This window comes from Spinacia oleracea, chromosome 3 (genome assembly GCF_020520425.1).
Source record: "Spinacia oleracea cultivar Varoflay chromosome 3, BTI_SOV_V1, whole genome shotgun sequence".
NCBI classification, from domain to species: domain Eukaryota; kingdom Viridiplantae; phylum Streptophyta; class Magnoliopsida; order Caryophyllales; family Amaranthaceae; genus Spinacia; species Spinacia oleracea.
In genome coordinates, this window is record NC_079489.1 from 37,656,710 (window position 1) to 37,680,211 (window position 23,502).

A 23,502-nucleotide genomic window follows, 5' to 3' on the forward strand; every position below is an offset into this window, starting at 1 on the left:
GAAATCGGATTATCATGCTAGGTCCCTTAATACTATTTAAATCAGATAATCACGATCGAATTAGTATTATATGTTGCATATTGCTAAAATCAACTCAGACTAGTTTATTTATGCTGAGCTAGTAAGGATATCCTGCCTCTGGAGTTATCGACGAGCGAAGTACTCCTCTCGGTAGTTACAGTCCCCCGAACCCTCAATCTCTACCTTGCGGGTGTATATTGAGAGATCCCCACACCAGGGATCACAAGGGAACCTACGGCCGTCGTGGTCAAACATAATTGCACTCCCTTTATGTCACGATAACCGGGTTTTGTCAGTTTTTCTCATTGTCGTTAAAAACTGAATGGCGACTCCTATATTACTAGTCAATTGGGTGTATACTCACAGGAAATCCAATTACACTTGATTGAATAAAAAGAATCGTCACACCCACGAGGGACAAGGTCACGCATTAACCTCGCGCTTTTTCGACCCCCTCACAGTGGCGACTCCACTGGGGATAGTGAAGGAAATACTCGTGCTTGTAGGTAATCAAAATAGCCGAAGGGTGAAACGATCCTACCCCGCGTTTATTTCCCCATGAAGTTGGGACGACCTGAAAATCAGCATATTAATGTGAACGGGCAGAACATCATAACGAATCTCGGCTCCCTCGGGAGTTGGGACTAAGGATACCTTTTTTCGCCAATAGGGGGGTGCATACGCCGCGCATGTTTCCCACTCGGTACTTGTGCAGGTAGTACACCTATCCCGAACCCAATCGCTCGCCCATTAGGTCCCTCTCGCCTGCATGCCCCCTTGGCTTGCACTTGCGGGTTGGCCTCTTGAGCGACATTCGTCTGTTGAAGACACTACCTCGACCGGGGCATGTGTTGGATCTACGATAGAAGGGGTACCAAGCCAGGCGCAGATAAACTACCCATAGAAGCCTATCATAAACTACGTGACATATTTGATTTTCAAATCCATGTTTGTAATGTAGTTATGTGTAGCGAAATATGTGATTGTGTGTGACAAACTATCCTAGAAAACCAACGACCTTAAAAAAAAACTGCCCAAACATTCATAGACTAATTGGCCAAAGAGTTATACCGAAACACGTGTTCCGCAAACCCGAATGATCGCCACAAAATAAGCGACGCTCGGGATGGCCTGTAACGAATCCCACAAACGCTGTTACGTGTAAAGGACGTTATTAGGCAAGCACGCAAGTCGAAGTCGCATAAACAAAAGACAGAAAACGAGAACCAGCTAGGGACGCATTTTCAACGCCCCTAGCTAGGCGCCAGAATTTCTAACGCCCCTCGCTGGGCGCTGAAGTTGCTGCTTGGCCTTCTGGTCAGGCGCAGCAGCTTCGATGCCCGCACGAAAGGAAAATACATAGCACATAAAATGTTCATCAAAAGAATTGCTACGAGGGCGTAAGAAAAGCACTCGATTTCAAAAAAAAAGCGACTCGTGAAAAATTAATAACTCTTTGTGTCGTTGTTAGGCCTCCTACAACGGCAATGCTCGACACCAAAACCGAACATGCTAACAACTATGAATGGCACACGGGCAAGTGTTTCGAGAATCCAAAGAATGACCAAAATCAAAATGAAAACCAAAAAGTGTACCGACAAAAGAAAGAGTGAAAAACCAATTTAGAGAGTCGAAGTCTAGACTAAGTAATGCTTGAAACTTTGGGAACCTAAACTTTAGCTTATCTTATGCCTAGGACTGGTCCTGCCACTTGGTGCCGATCAGGGAATCAGCGGTTAGTGCGTCTCGAAGATACATCACCAACATCAGGTTTAGTAACTCCAAGATCCGTCCGTCGTCCCTAATTTCAAGGATCTCCGCTTCCCCAACCTCGATTCGCACCTTCAAACATGTCCATCGAAGATTTGCGAGACCAGATGGTCCAAATGACCCAACTTATGGGCCAACTAAAAATGGAAAATGAAGCTTTAGCGGCTGCGCAAGCCAAAAATGACCTCGAAAACGAGAAGAGGATTGAAAAAATGGTCCTAAAGCAAACCATGGGGAGCAAATACTTCTCCCTCGATCCTGAACCTTTTCCTGGCAAATTACCAGAAAAGTTCAGTTCATCTGACTTACCAAAGTTCAAAGCCACGGACAACCCCCGTGATCATCTACTGAGCTTTGTGAATACCATGAACTTGAAAGGCGTGGACAAGTCCATGTACTTACATGCCTTTCCTTTGTCCTTGGAACCTGTACCGCTCAAATGGTACTATCACCAGGACCCTAAGCTCTTCCCCACTTGGGAAGACTTTGTCAATGTCTTCCTCAAGCAATACTCGTCGAACATGGATTTCCAAGTCACCATGCGCGAGCTGGAAGTTCTCTTCCAAAAGAAAAATGAGGGTTTCACAACCTACTTTGCTAGATGGAGAGACCAGGCGGCCCAGCTAATCAATAGGCCTCCCGAAACAGAATTGGTCCAAAAACTCATTGACAACCTGGACCCGGCTTACAGACAACACCTTAGGTACCTGGGACTCGACATTTTCAAAAGAGTTTATGATGTGGGAATAAAGATCGAGGATGACCTCGCCAAAACCATACAGAGCAAACCCACATATAAGACCAACACCTATAATCGGGGTAACACATCCCAAGCCCAAGAAGTCCATGCTGTAGAAGAGGCTCCCGCCCGAAGAAACCCTGTAAGATGGGTCCGAGACCGAAAGTTTGCCCCACTCGGGTCAACTTTGGTACAAGCCTTCGAAAGACTAACCAATCAAGGAAAGTTGAGACCTATAGGCCCCACTCGTGACCCTCCTGTCAAAAACAAATATTGGGTCGAAGGTACTTACTGCAAATTCCATCAAGGAAATGGGCATGACACTGAAAACTGCTGGACTCTAAAACATACGATCCAGGACATGATAGAGGATGAAGTAATACCTCTCCCTAACGTTGGCAAACCCAACAACAACAAGAGCCCACTCGGCTCTTGTCACATCTCTCTCGACCAACCAGAGAATTTCGACCCCACGGTGTATATTACACCTCAAGGTGCACCACTCGCTGTGGTCCCTATGGATCGAATCGAGAGGGAAGTGTGTGGTGTGTGGAACGATGATGCTGAAGATATTTACCTATCTCAAGTCTCGGGCCAGGACCTCTTCACTGAAACTTGGCCCGGGTATGCTCTCATTGACACTACCCCTCAGGAGCCCGAGGTCGACAACCTCACCCGATCCGGAAGGATATACCAACCGGATATTCGCCCGCCTCCTATGGACGACATCCCGGTTAGGCAAACTCCTGAGAATGGACGGCACGCCACCATCGCGAAAGTCATTGAAAATCCTCTCCTGAAACAACTAAAAAGAACCAAGGCTGAGATTACCATCTGGGATCTTATGTGCACTTCAAAGGAACATCGCGAAAAGCTTATTCGCTCACTTGACCTCATCTCAGTACCTACAGATATCACACCTGACTCATTGGTTAGCCATGTCACGAGAGATGCCGGAGAAAAGGCCATAGTTTTCACTGATAAAGACTTACCCAAAGAGGGGGGGGCTCACAATAAAGCCCTTTACCTAGTGGTTGGGTGCAAAGGACAAAACATCCCCCTGGCGCTCGTAGATAATGGTTCGGCGGTTAATGTCTGCCCATTGCGAACCGCCCATTGCTTGGGGCTAGGAAACGATGACTTCCAAACCTCCACGCAAGGGGTACGAGCTTATGATAACTCCCGAAGGCCTGTATTGGGAAAAATCAACCTTACCATACAAACCGGGCCTGTGGCACGCACCACGGAGTTTCAAATAATCGACATCAAGCCCACTTTCAACCTCCTCTTGGGGCGACCTTGGCTCCATGACTTAGGAGGTGTGGCTTCTACCTTGCACCAAATGGTTAAACTTAACCATAACGGGGTAATACTAGAAATCCGCGCCCCTCCTCTCGACGTCAGTTGTACTATGGTTGGAACGGCCGAAACTGCAGACGATCTTTATGGGTTTCAAATGGAAGAAACAATCCAGTTCATCGAAGATTATGATCCAGCATTCCTAGACCCGCATGCATCCCGAGTCATCCCTAGAATGCTGTTAGCTCAAGGCTATTTTCCAGGAACCCCATTGGGCATAAGGAAGAAGGAATGCACATTCCATCCTTTTCCCGACAAATCTACTCCCTTTGGCTTAGGTTATGAACCAACGGAGGAAGATATTGCTGACCGCCTATCTAGGCTACGCCTTAACAAAACCAAACGAACCACCCTCCTTCCCCCATATCAAAGGACCCTTAACGGGATGTTCATTCGGGAAGGAGAAGAACACCCATGCTGTGATTTCCCTGAACCCTTCGTTCAGGATGGCTTGCTAAAACCAGGATTTGAAATTTTTCATGACTGCCACACCTTGGATGAGGCACCCCACCTCACCAAGACTAAAACAGCTGAAATATTGGACAACCAGGCTCTGTGGACATTGTTTATCGAATCAAGGCCTATGGAGGACGAGACTGTGATGACTACCCTAGCTTTACAAGATGAAGGTTTCGATCCAACCCGGTTATTCTCTCCTGCATCAACACTAGAAGAGGTCGAGAACGGATGGGTGAAGACATATCAGTGGGTCAACGCAAAAGGAATGGAATTCAAGATGAGTACCGGTGAAGGACCAAAGTTTTATGAGACTAAACCCCAGGCTTGAGCCACATAGAGCACCATTAGTAAAAAGCGCCTAGTAGTTCTTTAGATTGATAGAAAAAAATAATAGAGACTTTAGATGGTCCTAAGGCCCTTTAGAATATGGGTCAGTTTTATTTCAGTGTGTTTTCCTTACTTTCCGAATCAATAAAGGCGTAATATTTCTCCTAAAATTTTTATTCTAACACTAAATAAACACCAAATGTACTTGCAAAATACAAAAATAAAGAGGCGGCCCACTCTAGGCCCAACAAACAAAGCCCACTCGGTTTTTAAATAGTGCCATGGGAACCAGTTCCCGAAACCCACAAAATAAACCACACTATCCCATTCATATCCCCAAAACCTAAAAAGCCAACCAGTGTCATCGTAAGAGCCAATCCATGCAATCCAAAATCAAAGGAAATCAAAAAATTAAAACAAATGCAAATGATACCAAAAAATAGATTCATAAAACATATATTCCATCATACCCTTCACTACCAACCTACATCCAAAACCTACACAAAGATCTTCATAAACTCCGCACCCTGACTCCATTTTTAAAACTGTTTTGAGTCACCAATAGAAAAAATTAATCTGGGCAAAAATGCGTTTCACGCTAACAGTCAAAAAACCTCCAAAATAGCCTCAAAATTAACTTTAAACTACGAAGCAAAATATCAAGGCACAAAAAAAAAGGAATAGAAATAAACGCAAGAACATGTGAAGCAAAGCGTCAAAAATTGACCGCCCAAGTCATTTTCAGCGCCCAGGGCTGGGCGCCGAAATTTCTGACGCCCCAGCCTGGGCGTTGAAACTCTCTGCCTGCCAAAAGTTTTCTTTTTCGAAAGTGCTCGTCATTTTATCCGCACACAACGGAAAAATAACGAACACTTGGGGGGTACAGTACGTATCCAAATAGGTTTACCAGGAATATAGCTATACAAATTAGTCAAATTTCACGCAACCTATGGCAAAAAAACGGCAGATGAAAATAATGATAAATACTTCACTCATTTGACCAATTAAGTAATATGTTCCCACTTCAGGACATATTTACCGAAATCCGGCATACTAGAAATTATTCTAAAGCTAGAACTACGCGCGACCTGATTCTGACAAGATACGTTGGCAATCCTTACCAAGGATTCGGTCCAAATAATTATAAAAAATTATATTCTTTGTGTAAAAAAGTGTTAGACATATAAAAGAGGAGAAACAAAATTGAATGGAAACTAAAAATACGCCTTTATTAGAATATAATAAGAAGGAAAACAAAGCGCTAGGAATAAAAACAAACACAACTGAAATAAATAAAAGGGCACCTACACCCTAGCAAGAACTACACTACTCTAGTTCTTCCGGATCATCAAATAAAGTCTTGTAGAGAGCAATGTTCGCAGGATCCACCCCACAGTCTTCTGCGCAGCCCCAATATCAATCTCCATAAGAATCGGCTCCTGGACACTAACTTCCAAAGATGTCAAGGCTTCAGAAACATTCTCGATTATAGCCCGCTCAGCCTCGAAGGCACAGGCAATGGTGGGAGAAGGATTACTATCATCAACTGGACTAGCCACTGTTTCTACAGGCGGCTGAGCCTTCCTAACCCATACATTGTTCCGGCGACGATCTCCGTGAGAGCTTGCATTTCTTTTAACAACAGCAGGCCCCTTCATGTTAGGCATCTTTTTAGGCCTGACACTGGAACGGGGAAGAACTTCCTTTCGCTTTCGATCAGGACGAGCTTTCACAGTCTTAAACCTATAGGTACGAGGTCTGGCAGAATCAGGACCCTCATACTTAACACGAATACGAGGCATCAAAAGCTGAGCCGGCTCCCCATTACGAGCCTCGGTCCTCACATCTTTGTCATCGGAACTCATCCACAACTTATAGTTTTCAGAAAGACCCACAAACCCATTTGTAGCTACGGCCCAACGCGGGAGACCATCATAATACCTAGCCCACGCTAAGACCCGTGTTTGTGAAAAGGCCGCTACCTTAGGTGGTACCGTATCAGAAAAGGGGATAGTCTGCCTTAAACCATATTGACGCATGACTCGGTAAGGGAAAATATAAATGGGACGAGATAGCCCCAACAAAGAAACATAAACCGATACATCAGACCCCCCTGTCATAGTAATCAAACCCCACCATGGTACCACCCACTTAATAGAACAAATGCCATAAGTAAAAAAAGAGGTCCATTCGGCCTCGTCCTGGCCTTGGTGCAAGTATTTTCGGTTACCCAAAGCTATAGGGCGATAATGTTTAGGATCGGCAGGAGCTTCCAAAAGTCTAAGCCGTTCCGCAAGCCAAATCTGCAAAAACAGGTACGATCGAATCAAAAGAATGAAAAGAAAGAAAAAAGGGTTCCTGGGGCGCAGTTTCAACGCCCAGGACCAGGCGCCGATTATTCCAGCGCCCAGCCCTAGGCGCTGAAACTCAGCCCCAGGCAAAAAGAAATATATGCAAAAAAAAACATACATGTGCGCAAGGAAAAGATCGATTACCTGCAGCAATAGGGGGCTCCCCTTAAAATATTCAGATTTGGCGCCTTTCTTCAGTTCATCCGCACTCAGTAAAGTCTCAGCAACAACCAACGGCATAATAGAATAGCAACTTTCCATCTGGCTAATCAAGGGGATCAGCCTTATGTCACCAAACTCACCATTATTATTCGACAGCAAATAATGATTCAACAAGCAAAATACAAGGGCTCGAATGTTCAATTTTTGTTCGGTCATATTCTTACTAGGCCTAAAGTGATGTTTTACAAGTTTCGCCAAGTTAACCTTATCATCTACAACAATTTCAGCAAACATGTTATCATCTAGCCCTAGGAAAGCCCTTATGGTTGTTTTACCCTCTTCAACAGTGCCAGGGGTAACAGGAGTAGCATTAGTAGGATAACCAAGGATCGCAGCAAATTCATCGGGCAAAGGACATATTTCATTGCCCCGAAAGGAAAAAACATGATGATCAGAGTCCCAAAAGCTTAGGGCAGCATGCAGAAAGTTATAATCAATATTAATTTGTTGTAAGCCTAAAAGTGCCTCTAAGTGGTATTCTTTTAACAAAGTTTTTTCTGTGGGAGTAAGGGCCCGTAGCCAACGCCTAACAGTCCGTTGGAGTGAGAAAGTAGGGATCGACATGGCAAAAGCAGTAAATAATTAGAGCACAGCAAGAAGAGAGAAAGAATTTGAGAGTGGTGGAAAATAAGGACGAATCTAGCCCCTATATATAGCTGAACGCACCCCATGACATCCTGATCCCATTCGGAAACGTGTTAGGAAATCCGAAAGTCAAATATTACCGGGAAATGACTTTCAGCGCCCACGCCTGGGCGCCGAAATGTTTGACGCCTGAACTTGGGCGCTGATAATGCAGCCCAAGGCCCAGATTTCACAAAACACGGAATAGGAAAGGACTTAAGACCGTGTTGCTAAAACACGAGGCCCTATTGCAAGAAGGATCAAGCCCGAAGCATCTTTAGCTCCCAAATAAGCAAAAAAATAATAATAACATTAAAACTTGGTCGAAACTTAGACTCGTCTCAGAAAATGCTCATGTACACTTTTCACAAAAAAAAAAATAAGAAAAGAAAAAAGCAAGTTAAATATCATGGTCATTCTTCGAAACACCAAAAATATGTGTCGTCAAGTCATTGGTTTTCCAAATAGAAAATGTCTGTCTATCAAAGGGATAATCCGGGCCAAGCCAAAACCGGATGTCGCCTGAAAACTAAAGTCACACTCCACGGCTTCGCTAAAATAGCACACTACTATAGGAGGTCGCTCGCACATACAAGCGTGACCCCAAACATGATTACAAGATGCAAAAAACAACCGACGAGCCCCAACGCTTGGGGGCTCGCAAAAAAATGGACTCCAACAAGGAGCGCGCAATCAAAATCACATTCCCAGATTGCGCCACACACCACATCATGTTTGGATATCTCAAAAAAATATATTGTTAAACAAAAATATACACAGTGTGGACCCACTTATAGGACACATCTAATCAGGAAATATCACGACCCACCGACAGGTTGTAATCACAAAAGCCCTTCTACATAGGCAAAATAAGAAATTCAAAATGGGCTCGCCCACCCTCAGTGGGCGGGGTCTGCGTCACTAGCCGCGCAGGTCCTCAGTTTTCGACAAAAAAAATAAAGTATTCAAATTTAAAATAGGCTCGCCATCTTCAGCCGGCGGGGTCTACGGCGCAAACCACGTAGGTCCTTATTTTCAAAAAAAAAAAAACAAAAAAAAATTTCAAAACAGATTCGTCCACTTCTATCGGACGGGGCGTCCACCCTCAGCGGACAGGTTCGCCATCTTCAGCCGGCGGGGTCTACGTCACAAACCGCGTAGGTCCTTATTTTCGAAACATCAAAACAGATTCGTCCACTTCTATCAGGCGGGGCGTCCACCCTCAGCGGACAGGCTCGCCCACCTTCATCGGGCGGGGTCTGCTTCACTAACCGCGCAGGTCCTTAGTCGCTGCAGCGATAACTTATTTCGGTTTTCCCTTTTTCCAAAAATTAAAGGATTGGTTTTCCCTTTTTCCAAAAATTAAAGGATTGGTTTTCCCTTTTTCCAAAAATTAAAGGATTGGTTTTCCGTTTTTCCAAAAAAGAACGATGTGCTGGATTTTCCTTCGTTTTACGTCCTATAAAAACAAGGGGGTTTTCTCGTTTAGCTAGCCCTGAAAATGAGAATCTTTAAAAACGTTTTACCTCGTGATTGGGCTTGGCCAGGCCCAATTACACTTTACAGCTTTAATTTCGAAAACATCTGTAGTTACTCCCAATGACAAAGTGAGGGAGTTTCTACGCACCTTTAGATCCTTCCAATAACAAAGTGAGGAAGTTTCTATAATATCAGTTGACAAATCCCAATGACACGTGAGGGATATGTCGACACTTCAAGTGATGACCCTTAAGTCAAATGTTATCACTCGGGGGCTCGTGAGACCGTCGCAAAACAGGTCACATACACCATGGCTTGTGTGACGCACTCCGTCTACTACTTTGACCATCGTCTTACTCCAAGACTCAGTTAAAGTGGGGGCTAACTATAGACACCTACTTTTGTCCCCGTTCCCGCAAGGGAAAGGTTCGATGATGAAAGCATAAATCTCCACTTGACAACGCATCTCCTATAAAATAAACGAATCTCGATTCCCCATTTCATTTCACCCGAAACCTGCTATTTATGGAAACCTGCTAAAAATAGTAATTGTCGTAAAAGGTAGCTTCTAAAAGTGGCAAATCATAAAGGATAGAAACCTGTCAGAATTAGGTATTGCACTCCAACATAAATCCTAAATGAGATAGAAAACCGCGAGAATCCTATTCCTAATAGGATTCGGAAATAAGAGTTACGTATTAATTAAAATCCTAACGAGACTAGAGTTCGTAACGGGCCCAGACGCATTCCGTCATAAAATTGATACGCGCTAAAAGACTCGGATTAATCTCAAACTCTACGGATTTTAGGAATCCGAATCTGACTAAACAAAACTGCCCAGACCCTATTTTCAACGCCTGGCTCTGGGCGCCGAAATCTTCGGCGCCCAGGCCTGGCCGCTGAAAGTACCTGGGTACGTGTTTTTTCCTGATTCTTTGTGGATTAGAACTCTGCAATTCTATCTTTCCACGAACTCTTCCCTATAAATAGGCCCCTAATTTCGACGTGAAAGAACACAACAACAACACAATTATATTCTGAGTATTGACTCTAACCCTTAGCCTAAGCCTCTCGCTGCGAAATTGTTCACGCGTTCTGTCGCAATCGATCCATAAATCGAACAGAACGTATCCTGTCCCATAATTGAGATTTGTTAAATAAAAAGGAGAAATATCAAAGTCAAAGTGGTTAGTTTTCTGAGAACCGTGACGCACCTCTCAAGGGTGCGTCGTAATGTGTCCCTTTTCGATGATTTAACTGCTTTCCTCGCCCTTTTTATGAACTGTTAAACTAACCTAATCTGATTGTTCTATCACGCCTAACAAATATAATATTTTTGGGAAATCGGATTATCATGCTAGGTCCCTTAATGCTATTTAAATCAGATAATCACGATCGTATTAGTATTATATGTTGCATATTGCTAAAATCAACTCAGACTAGTTTAATAGTTAACGCATGTCCCTTCAATTATTTATGCTGAGCTAGTAAGGATATCCTGCCTCTGGAGTTATCGACGAGCGAAGTACTCCTCTCGGTAGTTACAGTCCCCCGAACCCTCAATCTCTACCTTGCGGGTGTATATTGAGAGATCCCCACACCAGGGATCACAAGGGAACCTACGACCGTCGTGGTCAAACATAATTGCACTCCCTTTATGTCACGATAACCGGGTTTTGTCAGTTTTTCTCATTGTCGTTAAAAACTGAATGGCGACTCCTATATTACTAGTCAATTGGGTGTATACTCACAGGAAATCCAATTACACTTGATTGAATAAAAAGAATCGTCACACCCACGAGGGACAAGGTCACGCATTAGCCTCGCGCTTTTTCGACCCCCTCACAGAAGGCGACTCCTCTACCCCATGCTCTAAAGCCCACATCAGGTCAGCGAAAGGTATCCCACGGGGCTGGTACGAAGGTAATCTACTACCCATCCACGAGCCCAGGAGCCTGGTACCCTCAGCAACAGTCAGCGATGGGCCATCCGACCTCAGACGAACGGGGTTCCCTGTAAAGGTCAAGCCCGTCAAAGCCGTGTAGTCCTCAGGAGTGATCGTCATCTCGCCCCAAGGAAAATGGAAGGTGTTGGTGGTATCCCACCACCACCTCATGAACGACCGCAGAAAGGACAGGGAGATGTTAAGCTGCAGTATCTCCCAGAAGGTCTCAACCACCGGAAACAGTGAGCTTGCCCTCACCAAGGCCTGGGCGTCCGAGTTCGGGTAGCTAAAAACGGTCTCACTCGTCGCTGCGTCATAGCCGCGAACCGTAGTCTCTCTCCTCGCGTGAAGGCGGGAAGTCACGTGGTGCTCTAGGTCGTAGTGCATATCACGACCGTCGTAGAGCTCAGGGACCAACCATAGGGGACCCGCGCCATTAGACTGACGTGTCATGCCACGCTCCTCGTGGCCACCAGGAGGAGGTGACGACTCGTCAGGCATGCTGATCAATAATACAATAAGGCATTATACCTTTAACAAAACTGGCACTCACACCAATCACTAAGGGAGTGCATTCCGCTCATAAAATGGAGTCATACAATTTTTTTGTTCCCTAAGACATGATACTAAGTTCATATCGAGCAAAAAAAAATTCCTTAAGTGAAATTTTTTAATTAACTCCAACAAAATGAAAATTCTTCCGTAATTTGTCATTCATGAATTATGAGGAACGCAAGCAATATACCAAGAACACCTACATTGTAAGAAAACAGTAGAGTCGTAGGTATACTTGGGGGCTAGCATAAAATGCCCAAATTCAACAAGAATCAACATACTTGCGAAAATTAACATGCACAAACTAATTAACATGTTATGAGGAACATTTCCAACTATCTAATTGAAGGAAAGGGGCACAAAATCAAAAACCCCCAAATCAATTTCATGCATAAAAATACTTGACAAAAATATTGAAATTGACAAAAAAAAGCTCAAAATTAAAGATTACTTACATTGGGAAGATTAGGAAGTGATTTGGAGTAGAATTCGTAAAGAAAAGTGAAGAAACGAGCAAGAAATCAGTTGAAAGAGATGAGGAGCTTGAGCGAAAATGGTGGAAATGGGAAAGGAAGGAGACGGTCCGCGAATTTAAAGACCCGTCTCCCCTTCGCATTTTCAACGCCCAGCTCTGGGCGTTAGAAATTCTCGCGCCCAGAGTTGGGCGCTGAAAATGCTTCCCAGATAGCGAATATTCGCTGTCGGGCACGCGTACTCCCCTATTTTGTGTAAATTATCTATTATCTTGATATTTCTTTCCCAAGAATGGTATTTTGCGATATCGTTAAAAATATACACAGTGTGGACCCACTCATGGGACACACCTGATCTGGAAATATTACGACCCACCAACAGGTTGTAATCACAAAAACCCTTCTACATAGGCAAAATAAGAAATTCAAAATGGGCTCGCCCACCCTCAGCGGGCGGGGTCTGCGTCACTAGCCGCGCAGGTCCTCAGTTTTCGAAAAAATAAAGTCTTCAAATTTAAAATAGGCTCGCCATCTTCAGCCGGCGGGGTCTACGTCACAAACCAAGTAGGTCCTTATTTTCAAAAACACAAAATAAATTTCAAAATAGATTCGTCCACTTCTATCGGACGGGGTGTCCACCCTTAGCGGACAGGTTCGCCATCTTTAGCCGGCGGGGTCTACGTCACAAACCACGTAGGTCCTTATTTTCAAAAAAAAGCAGACAAACTTCAAAACAGATTCGTCCACTTCTATCGGACGGGGTGTCCACCCTTAGCGGACAGGCTCGCCATCTTTAGCCGGCGGGGTCTGCATCACTAACCGTGCAGGTCCTTAGTCGCTGTAGCGATAACTTTTTCTGGTTTTCCCTTTTCCAAAAATTAAAAGGATTGGTTTTCCGTTTTTTCCAAAAAAAGAGCGATGTGCTGAATTTTCCTTCGTTTTACGTCCCATAAAAACAAGGGGGTTTTCTCGTTTAGCTAGCCCTGAAAATGAGAATCTTTAAAAAACATTTTTACCTCGTGATTTGGCTTGGCCAGGCCCAATTACACTTTATAGCTTTGATTTCGAAAACATCTGTAGCTACTCCCAATGACAAAGTGAGGGAGTTTCTACGCACCTTTAGATCCTTCCAATGACAAAGTGAGGAAGTTTCTATACTATCAGTTGACAAATCCCAATGACACGTGAGGGATATGTCGACATTTCAAGTGATGACCCTTAAGTCAAATGTTATCACTCGGGGGCTCGTGAGACCCTCACGAAACAGGTCACATACACCATGGCTTGTGTGACGCACTCCGTCTAATACTTTGACCATCGTCTTACTCCAAGACTCAGTCAAAGTGGGGTCTAACTGTAGACACCTACTTTTGCCCCCATTCCAAAAAGGGAAAGGTTCGATGATGAAAGCATAAATCTCCACTTGACAACGCATCTCCTATAAAATAAACGAATCTCAATTCCCCTTTTCATTTCACCCGAAACCTGATATTTATAGAAAACTGCTATTTATGGAAACCTGCTAAAAATAGTAACTGCCGTAAAAGGTAGCTTCTTAAAGTGGCAAATCATAAAGGATAGAAACCTGTCAGAATTAGGTGTTGCATTCCAACATAAATCCTAAATGAGATAGAAAACTGCGAGAATCCTATTCCTAATATGATTCGGAAATAAGAGTTACGTATTAATTAAAATTCTAACGAGCCTAGAGTTCGTAACGGGCCCAGACGCATCCCGTCGCAAGGTTAATACGCACTAAAAGACTCGATTAAGTCTCAAACTCTACGGATTTCAGGAATCCGTATCTGACTAAGAAAACAGCCAAGACTCTATTTTCAACGCCTGGCTCTGGGCGCTGAAAATACCTAGGTACGTGTTTTTTTCCTAATTCTTTATGGATTAGAACTCTGCAATTCTATCTTTCCACGAACTCTTCCCTATAAATACAACCCTAAATTCGACGTGAAAAGAACACACACAACACAATTATGTTCTGAGTATTGACTCCAACCCTTAGCCTAAGCCTCTCGCTGCGAAATTGTTCACACGTTCTGTCGCAATCGATCCATAAATCGAACAGAACGTATCCTGTCCCATAATTGAGATTCGTTAAATAAAAAGGAGAAATAGCAAAGTCAAAGTGGTTAGTTTTCTGAGAACCGTGACGCACCTCTCAAGGGTGCGTCGTAATGTGTCCCCTTTCGATGATTTAACTGCTTTCCTCGCCCTTTTTATGAACTGTTAAACTAACTAAATCTGATTGTTCAATCACGCCTAACAAATATAATATTTTTGGGAAATTGGATTATCATGCTAGGTACCTTAATACTATTTAAATCAGATAATCACGATCGATCTAGTATTACATGTTGCATATTGCTAAAATCAACTCAGATTAGTTTAATAGTTAACGCATGTCCCTTCAATTATTTATGCTGAGCTAGTAAGGATATCCTGCCTCTGGAGTTATCGACGAGCGAAGTACTCCTCTCGGTAGTTACAGTCCCCCGAACCCTCAATCTCTACCTTGCGGGTGTATGTTGAGAGATCCCCACACCAGGGATCACAAGGGAACCTACGACCGTCGTGGTCAAACATAATTGCACTCCCTTTATGTCACGATAACCGGGTTTTGTCAGTTTTTCTCATTGTCGTTAAAAACTGAATGGCGACTCCTATATTACTAGTCAATTGGGTGTAAACTCACAGGAAATCCAATTACACTTAATTGAATAAAAAGAATCGTCACACCCACGAGGGACGAGGTCACGCATTAGCCTCGTGCTTTTTCGACCCCCTCACACTCAGGTGTATTCATTAGAACAAAAATTGGCTGAAATAAGTCAAGGTGAGAAATTTGTTTCTGAGTTTTTTACTGAGATCGAGTCAGTTTGGGATGCCATAGAGGAAGCACATCCAATGCCACATTGCACTTGCAATAATTGTACATGTAATGTGACCAAAAAGTTTTTTCAAAGGCAACAGGAGAAGATGGTTATGCAGTTTATGATGAAGCTAACTGATCAATATGCTACCATAAGAGGGAATGTGCTAATGGTACCAACACTACCTAAACAGGTTATTTGCTCAAGAAGAGAGGCACCAAGAAGTATCCAAAAGTATTCATCCACCAGAATCAATGGCTTTTGTAGTAGAAAAGAGGAGGTTTGGTGGAGATCATTGGAACAATAGAACCTACAAAACTCAGGTCACTGGTTCACAACAAACTGGCTTCCAGAACAACAGAGGAAAAACAGGATCAAGTTATTTTTGCACTCACTGTAAGATACCAGGACACAGCATTGAAAGATGCTTCAAGATCCATGGATATCCACCTAATTTCAAACATTTCAAAGAACAAAAGACAGCTGCTATGTCCCATGGCAATGATACACACACAGAGGTGTTAGCACATCCTACTAGTACGTGAGTCCAACAGTGTCATCACAGTGGAACAATATCATCAGTTGATGGAGATGTTGAGTAAGCAACAACAGATCCCTGGAGCTCACAATTCTGGAACCACCAACACTCCTCAAACTCATAATCTAGCCATAATGGCAGGTAATATCTGTCTGTTTTCTGCTAAATCTAATTGGTTGCTTGACAGTGGTGCTTCAGATCATTTCTGTCATGACTTGTCTTTGTTTACTGAGTATAAATCCGTTGCAAATCAGTATATCACAATTCCAGATGGGAGTAAGGTAGTGGTCAAATACATAGGTCAAGTTACTTTGAATGACCAGATTACCTTACAAAATGTATTATATGTCCCAGATTTTAAGTACAACTTAATATCTGTCCACACACTGTGCAAAGACTTACAGTGTGAGATGCATTTCACTCATAACAAGTGTTTTGTTTGCTTTCAGAACGGGACATTGATTCGTCTTGGTGATGTGAGTTCTGGATTATACAATGTGGGAGAACAACAACTGACAGAAGCACTTTCAACACCCTCACATGTCTACAATACAACATGTTCCTTAGACATAAATAATGCCAAGCTGTGGCACCTAAGATTGGGAAACCTATCATTCAATCAACTTAAGCTAGTACACCCTAGTTGTGAGGTTAATTCATGTATACAAGACACAATTTGTCAAGTCTGTCCTGTAGCTAAGCAAGTTAGAAAGAATTTTTCTAGCAGTAGCATTAAAACTACAGCACCTTTTGAGTTGATCCATATTGATGTTTGGGGACCTCATTCTGTAAAAACCACCACTGGCTGTAATCAATTCCTCACCATAGTTGATGATTTTAGTCGTTTTACTTGGATTCACATGTTAAGAAATAAAACTGACACGGTTTCTGTGATGACTGATTTCTTAGCTATGGTGCATACTCAATTTGGTGTTTCTATTAAATGTGTCAGATCTGATAATGCTAAGGAATTGTGTGAGGGTGATTTAAAGCAGTTGTATCTGAAACATGGGATACAGACTCAAACAAGCTGTAGTCATACACCTCAACAAAATGGGGTGGTTGAAAGGAAGCATAAGCACCTCTTAGAGACAGCAAGAGCTCTCTACATTCAATCTAGGGTGCCTACTAGATTTTGGGGTGAATGTGTCATGTGTGCTGCTTATTTGATCAATAGAATGCCCTTGAAGGCTATTCAAAATGATACACCCTATCTTAGAATGTTTGGCACTACACCCAATCTGTCCCATCTTAGAACATTTGGTTGTTTATGCTATGTCTCTACAAGCAAAGTTGGGAGAACCAAACTAGATAAGAGAGCCACTCCATGTGTTTTCATGGGATATTCCACCTCACAGAAAGGGTACAAGGTGTTGGAAATTGATACCAACAAGTTCTTTGTATCCAGAGACATCACTTTTCATGAAAACCACTTTCCCTTTCATCTTTTCACCAAACACAACTCTCCTATCTCTAATTATACTAATGCCATATTCCTCCCTGCTTTTGTGTCACCACATACATTTGAGGATCCAGATATCTCAACTCCAGAAACCACATTCCCCCCACACTCTCCACACTCTCCACTTTCCATATCACCTTCCATTTCTTCTCCATCAAATTCTATTACTCTTTCTGATTCCACACACAACTTTCCTTCACAAGAAAACTTCTCCTCCCATTCCTCTCCTACTGATGAATCCATTTCTACATAATCACCTCCTGTCACCAATCCACCTAGACAATCCACCAGAATACCCAAACCTCCTTCCTATCTGAATGACTATGTTTGTCATTCTGCAACAACCACATCTCCCACTCAACACTGGTGTAATCTTGTCTCATACCAGACCTTTCATGATACCTTTCAAGCTTTCTTATCCCATGCTTGTGACATCACTGAACCACTTAGCTATGCAGAAGCTGCTAAACATCACTTATGGGTGGAAGCTATGCAGAAAGAACTACAAGCTCTAGACCAGAATTTGACACGGGAATTGGTGGAACTACCTAAGGGTAAGAAGGCAATAGGGTGTAAATGGGTGTTCAAGGTCAAACTGAAATCTAGTGGTGATCTGGAAAGATGCAAAGCCAGATTAGTAGCCAAAGGATACAATCAGAAGTATGGCATAGATTATGAAGAGACATTTAGCCCTGTTGTTAAAATGAGCACAATCAGGTGTTTGCTTGCTGTTGCAGCTAGCAATCATTGGCCACTATACCAACTAGATGTCAACAATGCCTTTTTACATGGGGATTTGAAAGAGGAAGTGTATATGAAAGTTCCTGAAGGCATCCCTAATCCCACAAACAAGGTTTGCAGACTTCTCAAGTCTCTTTATGGACTTAAACAAGCCTCTAGACAATGGCATGAAAAGCTATTAACAGCTTTGGAAAGTCAAGGTTTTGTGCAGTCTAAGTATGATTACAGCCTATTCATTCATAAGGATGGCACTGACATCAACATTGCTGCAGTATATGTGGATGATGTGATACTCACAGGAACCAACATCCAGAAACTTGAAGATTTAAAATCTTTTTTGCACAATGAATTCAGCATTAAGGATTTAGGACACCTAAACTATTTCCTTGGGATTGAGGTTGGCTACACATGAGATGGTATTATTCTTAGCCAAAAGAAGTTCACTAGAGAACTCTTACATGGTTGTGGTTTTGATCTGACAAAGAAGGTGGTCACACCTTTACCTTTGAACATCAAATTGTCAAACACTGAAGGAGATATTTCTTTTGAAGCAGAAAGATACAGGTCCTTAGTTGGGAAACTCAACTTTTTAACTCATACAAGGCCTGATCTATCCTATGCAGTGCAGACTCTTAGCCAGTTTCTGCATGCCCCTAGACAACCACATGTTGTTGCTCTTCATCATACCCTGAGATATTTGGCACACACTGAAGGGCAAGGAATATTACTCAAAGCTTCTGAATATATTCATCTTCAAGCTTTCTCATATTCAGACTGGGCTGCTTGTCCAGATTCCAAAAGATCAGTCACTGGTTTTGTATTGTTATTAGGTGGATCACCTATATCCTGGAAATCTAAGAAGCAATCTACTGTGTCTAGGTCTTCAGCTGAAGCTGAATACAGAGCAATGGCAGCTGCTGCATCAGAGGTGACTTGGATTGTTAATTTATTATCTGACTTAGGGGTCACTGGTTTGAAACCAATCACTCTCCACTGTGACAATCAATCAACACTGCATATAGGCAAGAATCCTGTGTTTCATGAACGTACAAAACACATAGAAATTGACTGCCATTTCACTAGGGACATAGTGCTTGAAGGTTTGCTGCATCTAACCTATTTGCCTACACAAGAGCAACTTGCTGATATTTTCACTAAGCCACTCCCTTCTGCTCAGTTTCAAATGTTGCTTTCCAAGATGGGAGTGTCTGCTTCTCATCCCACTCCATCTTGAGGGGGGGTGTTGGAATATATGGGTGTGTGTATGGCTGTACCTTGCTTGCTGCTTTGAAGTCTTGCTGACTCATCAAGCCACGTCATCATTCTGTTATAACTAACTTTTGGTTGTTAGAGAGTTTGTTATCACAAACTCAGAAGCTTCTAGATTATCTAATTCATTATATATATGCCTCTAAGATTAGCTGATGTAATTACAACATATTATTGTAAATACAAAATTCTTTCTGCTGTTTTTCTCCCCAAAATCTGACAAGATCCTTTAGTGAAACCAGATACAAAATGAGATTTCATTATGAAAACAGACGGACAAATTAAAGCAACTATGCCGATACATTATCAATTTATCTAAAGCTAGAATAACTTTTGCATACATTATCAATTGATCATAGGGAAAACTAAGTGAACTAATTTAAATTTTCTCGCATATCAAAAAAAGTAATTAACTTTGGAAAAAATTTCCGTCTCAACTTTAACCATTTAGGCTCATCATACCCTTCATTTGCATGGAGGTAAGGGAACACCACAAAGGCACTTATTGTGGGCAAATGATGACTTCTGCCATCGCTTGTCGGTGGGAATGGTACCACAGAGTCGGTTGTAACTTACGTCAAGAGACAGAAGATCCAGTTGGCCAAGATTTTTCGGGAAGGATCCAAAAATCTTGTTGTGGGAAATATCGATTGCTCTTAAACCTAAGGGCAAGTCTACATTGGTGAAATTAAAACTGAATCGATTTTTGCTTAACATAATTTCAAAAAGACTAATCTTGTCTTTTCCGAATAAAAATGTTGCATCTCCAGTGAATTGATTCGTGGATAAATTTAGGATGAGAATCTTTGCCTTACCCAATGACAGTGGAATCTTGCCGGATAATTTGTTTCCATCGAGCCGTAGAGATATGTTTCTTGAAAACGAGCCAAAGCTTTTTGGGATTGAACCAGTAAGGTTGTTGCTAATTGCAAAAAAACAAATTATTATTATAGATTTATACAATCTTTTAAACTTATTCACTTACTTTTTATAAAAATAAGTTAGTAAGTTCAGATAATATTGGTGCAACAAAAAGTAGTTAAGATAAGATAGGTGACTACCTAATAAAAATAAGAACAAAAAAACTTTGGTATTTTTTAACGACAAATGAAATTAGGTTAGAATAAAGTGTTGTAAGACATTAAATATTAACTAGGAATTAAGAAGTATTTGAGTAAAAAAAACATGCAAGTATTTTTTTATTTTTTTTCGATTCTTAAATGGATCTGATCCATACTGAATTTATTATGGACCATGTCTAAACAAAAGTAACAACTTGTTACTAATTTATTTTAGCATGTTTATCAGGATTATTATGAAAAAAATAATATCAAATTGGTATCCTTGATACATGTTGTGCTCGAGTAATGTGATTTCAAGTCACAATATATTTTTAAAAACATAGGGTACTCCGGTACTGTGTTTTAAAATATGGTCATTACATCTAAGAAATTTGGTATTTAATTTATTTTATTCACTATGTGAAAATAAAGGCCTCATTTTGAATTAAGCGTGAAAACCTGGTATGATAAAAACGAGAAAATCGAAAATGAAACATAAAAAAGGTTTTTACATACTTGTAAAGATTGAGCTCGGTAAGGCTGGATAATTGGGACAAGAAGACGGAATTGTACCGGTGAAGCCATTTGAGGAAAGATCAAGGAGGTAGAGGCTCTTCAAGTGAACCAAAAAACCAGGGATCTGCCCAGTATGGCTGTTTAACATTAGGGTAAGGGTCGCAAGCTTTGTAAGTTTGGTGATGCTGACCGGGATGGGTCCGGTCAGGTTGGGCAATTCGGAGAGACTAAGTTCCTCCAGGTATGGTAGATTACCGATTGCTGCTGGGATTTGACCAAAGAAATCATTGACGCCAGCAATAACAAGCTTAGTTATACGATCCGGGTTGGACTGGTCATAGCATCCAACAAATGCAGTACCGCCGGCTGCATTATTGCCGTTCCATTCGCAGCAATCGATTTCTGGGTTCCATGAACTGAACACTGAGGAGTTTTTGAAGTATGTTTTGATTTGTAAAAGGGCTTTTTCATCATTCCGATTGCAAGCTGATTGCGAGACTTTTAGAGGGGAAAGCAAGAGGAAACTAAACCAAAACAGGATAGCGTTTTGGCTAAGGTTTCCCATTATTTTTATTTATTTTTGATGCTGATGAGGCAAAAGCCAAGAGTAAAAAAAAAGAACGAAAAAGAAAGCAAGCAACGAAATTAAAAAACAAAAAACTCAGCTAGCAAGGAACTAAGCGCGGGAAGGCCACGCCTCGAACATCCTCTTCAATTATCCTGTTGAGCTCTGGGGGAGCTTCTTCAATTAATTCCACATCATCACCTCGGTCCACCCCTCGGTTCGCAAGCCAATCCGCAGCGCGATTACCCTCACGAAAGACATGAACCACCTTCACTCTCCAATCATCCCTGTTAATCAAGTTAAGACTACGTCTTATGAGGTGGGTACAACCACCGCAGCTCGTCGAGCCAGCTTGAATAGCTTGCACGCATGCTAGATTATCGAGTTGGATTTCTAACTGGCTTATCTGGAGATTTCGTGCTAGCTCAATGCCTTTAATTAGTGCCATTGCTTCTGCTCGAAAGGCACTACATTTGCCAAAACTTGCTGCCAAGCCTGAGATAAAGGCACCACTGTTATTTCTAATTATCGCACCCCCTCCAGCATCTCCTGGCGTACCACGGGCGGCACCATCCGTATTTAGTGCGTACCACCCCGGTGGAGGCCTCCTCCAACTGATGAATCTCTCCTCCTTCTTTGGTTTGGAACTAGGATTATCATCCATTTCATTATGTATGCTGCGCCATGTTTCTTCAAACCTTACTCGAATAAAAGCAGCAATATCAATCGGCACCTCCCCACCTCTTCCAAATACATACATGTTTCTCCATCTCCACAACCACCATAGCGTAACGGCAAAGTATGTAGGCCAAGCTTCTGAATCATCATGCTCCAGATTGTTGCACAACCAGTTCTTTAAATCTGCTTGGAAGAAGGGAACCGTATGAGCTAAGCCACCCACTTTCCTCCAAACGCTTCGCGCCGCTGGGCAATCCCGAAGAATGTGGATTGTAGACTCTTCTCCACCACCACAAATGTAGCAATTTGGATCATTTGTTAGCCGACGCTTGAATCTGTTGACATTTCCTAACAATCGGTCATGACAGGTAAGCCACAAAAATGCACGGATTCTTTGTTGTACCGGAGCACGCCATATTATGTTCCAAATTGCATCATCATATTCTGTAACTTCTTTGCGCAAGATGCGCACTGCTGAGCTCACCGTGAACTTCCCTTTGGGCCCATCATTCCAATACATAACGTCCTCAGCTTCGGGATTCTCGAGAACTTCATGGGCTTGGATTAACTTTAGAGTTTCTTGGTCCAGGTAAGGAGCAAAAAGTTGCCACTTCCAGCCTTCTCCTTGTTCCCACATTTCGTCGACTGTTGCACCAGCAATATCAGTGGGGAGATCCTACGTTACACAATCAATTAAAGGCGAGTTCATCAGCCATTTGTGATCCCAAAACAGAGTTTTTGTGCCACTACCTACAGCAACTCGAATACCCTCACATAGCAACTTCGCACCCTCCGTTATACCGCTCCAAACATTCGACATACCCATCTTTGGTTCAAACATATCCGAGTCACAGCGACCCTTACAATATTTGAAGCGTAAAACACGAGCCCATAGTGAATTTGGTTCAGTCAACATTCGCCATCCTAATTTGGCTAGGAAAGCCATGTTAGCTTGTCTTGCCGATCGAAGCCCAATGCCACCTTGGGTTTTTGGTTTTTGGAGGGTGTCCCAAGAAATAAGATGGACACGTCGAATATCCTCATCACCTCCCCAAATAAACCTTCTTGCCTTTCGATCTATGTCATCACAGATAGTTTTGGGGATTTTTGCGGTTTGCATCGAATAGTAGGCAGTGGTTGTGAGCGTGGATTTTGCCAAGGTAATTCGTCCCGCAAGTGATAAATACTTGGTTTTCCAGCCGGCCAACCTTCTATCAATCTTCTCGCAGATATGGCTGAATGTTTCTCTTGTAACACGTCGAGTAATGGTTGGCATGCCCAAGTATAAGCCCAAATCATCTGTTTCCTCGATATCCAATGTGCTGCAAATGTCAGTTTTGACGAGTGCTGTAGTGTTCTTCGAGAAGTATATTCTGGATTTGGCACAGCTTATCTTTTGTCCCGAAGCCTTGCAAAATCGATTCAATGCATCTTGCATAATCCTAGCTTGGTCTATGTTCGCC

At 42.4% G+C, this 23,502-nt stretch overlaps 1 protein-coding gene across 1 annotated transcript; it reads right to left on the reverse strand.

Moving 5' to 3' along the window:
* Window positions 1-5,784: 5,784 nt before the first annotated feature.
* LOC110792132 (uncharacterized) lies at window positions 5,785-21,531 on the reverse strand. The gene is made up of 4 exons (XM_021996943.2): window positions 20,797-21,531; window positions 20,035-20,141; window positions 7,171-7,287; window positions 5,785-6,978 (listed from the first exon to the last, which is right to left on the reverse strand). The coding sequence occupies exons 1-4, from the start codon at window positions 21,359-21,361 to the stop codon at window positions 6,007-6,009; spliced, it is 1,761 nt and encodes a 586-aa protein (XP_021852635.2). The 5' UTR covers window positions 21,362-21,531; the 3' UTR covers window positions 5,785-6,006.
* Between the last annotated feature and the right edge of the window lie 1,971 nt (window positions 21,532-23,502).

What these genes read in the sequence shown, in the direction of transcription:
- LOC110792132 (XM_021996943.2), bottom strand. Translation starts at nt 21,361, where the DNA reads ATGGGAAACCTTAGCCAAAACGCTATCCTGTTTTGGTTTAGTTTCCTC. An exon ending in ACCGAGCTCAATCTTTACAA is followed by an intron (nt 20,142 to 20,796) that starts GTATGTAAAAAC and finishes TTTTGCAATTAG; the next exon opens with CAACAACCTTACTGGTTCAA. An exon ending in CAAGATTCCACTGTCATTGG is followed by an intron (nt 7,288 to 20,034) that starts GTAAGGCAAAGA and finishes TTGATTAGCCAG; the next exon opens with ATGGAAAGTTGCTATTCTAT.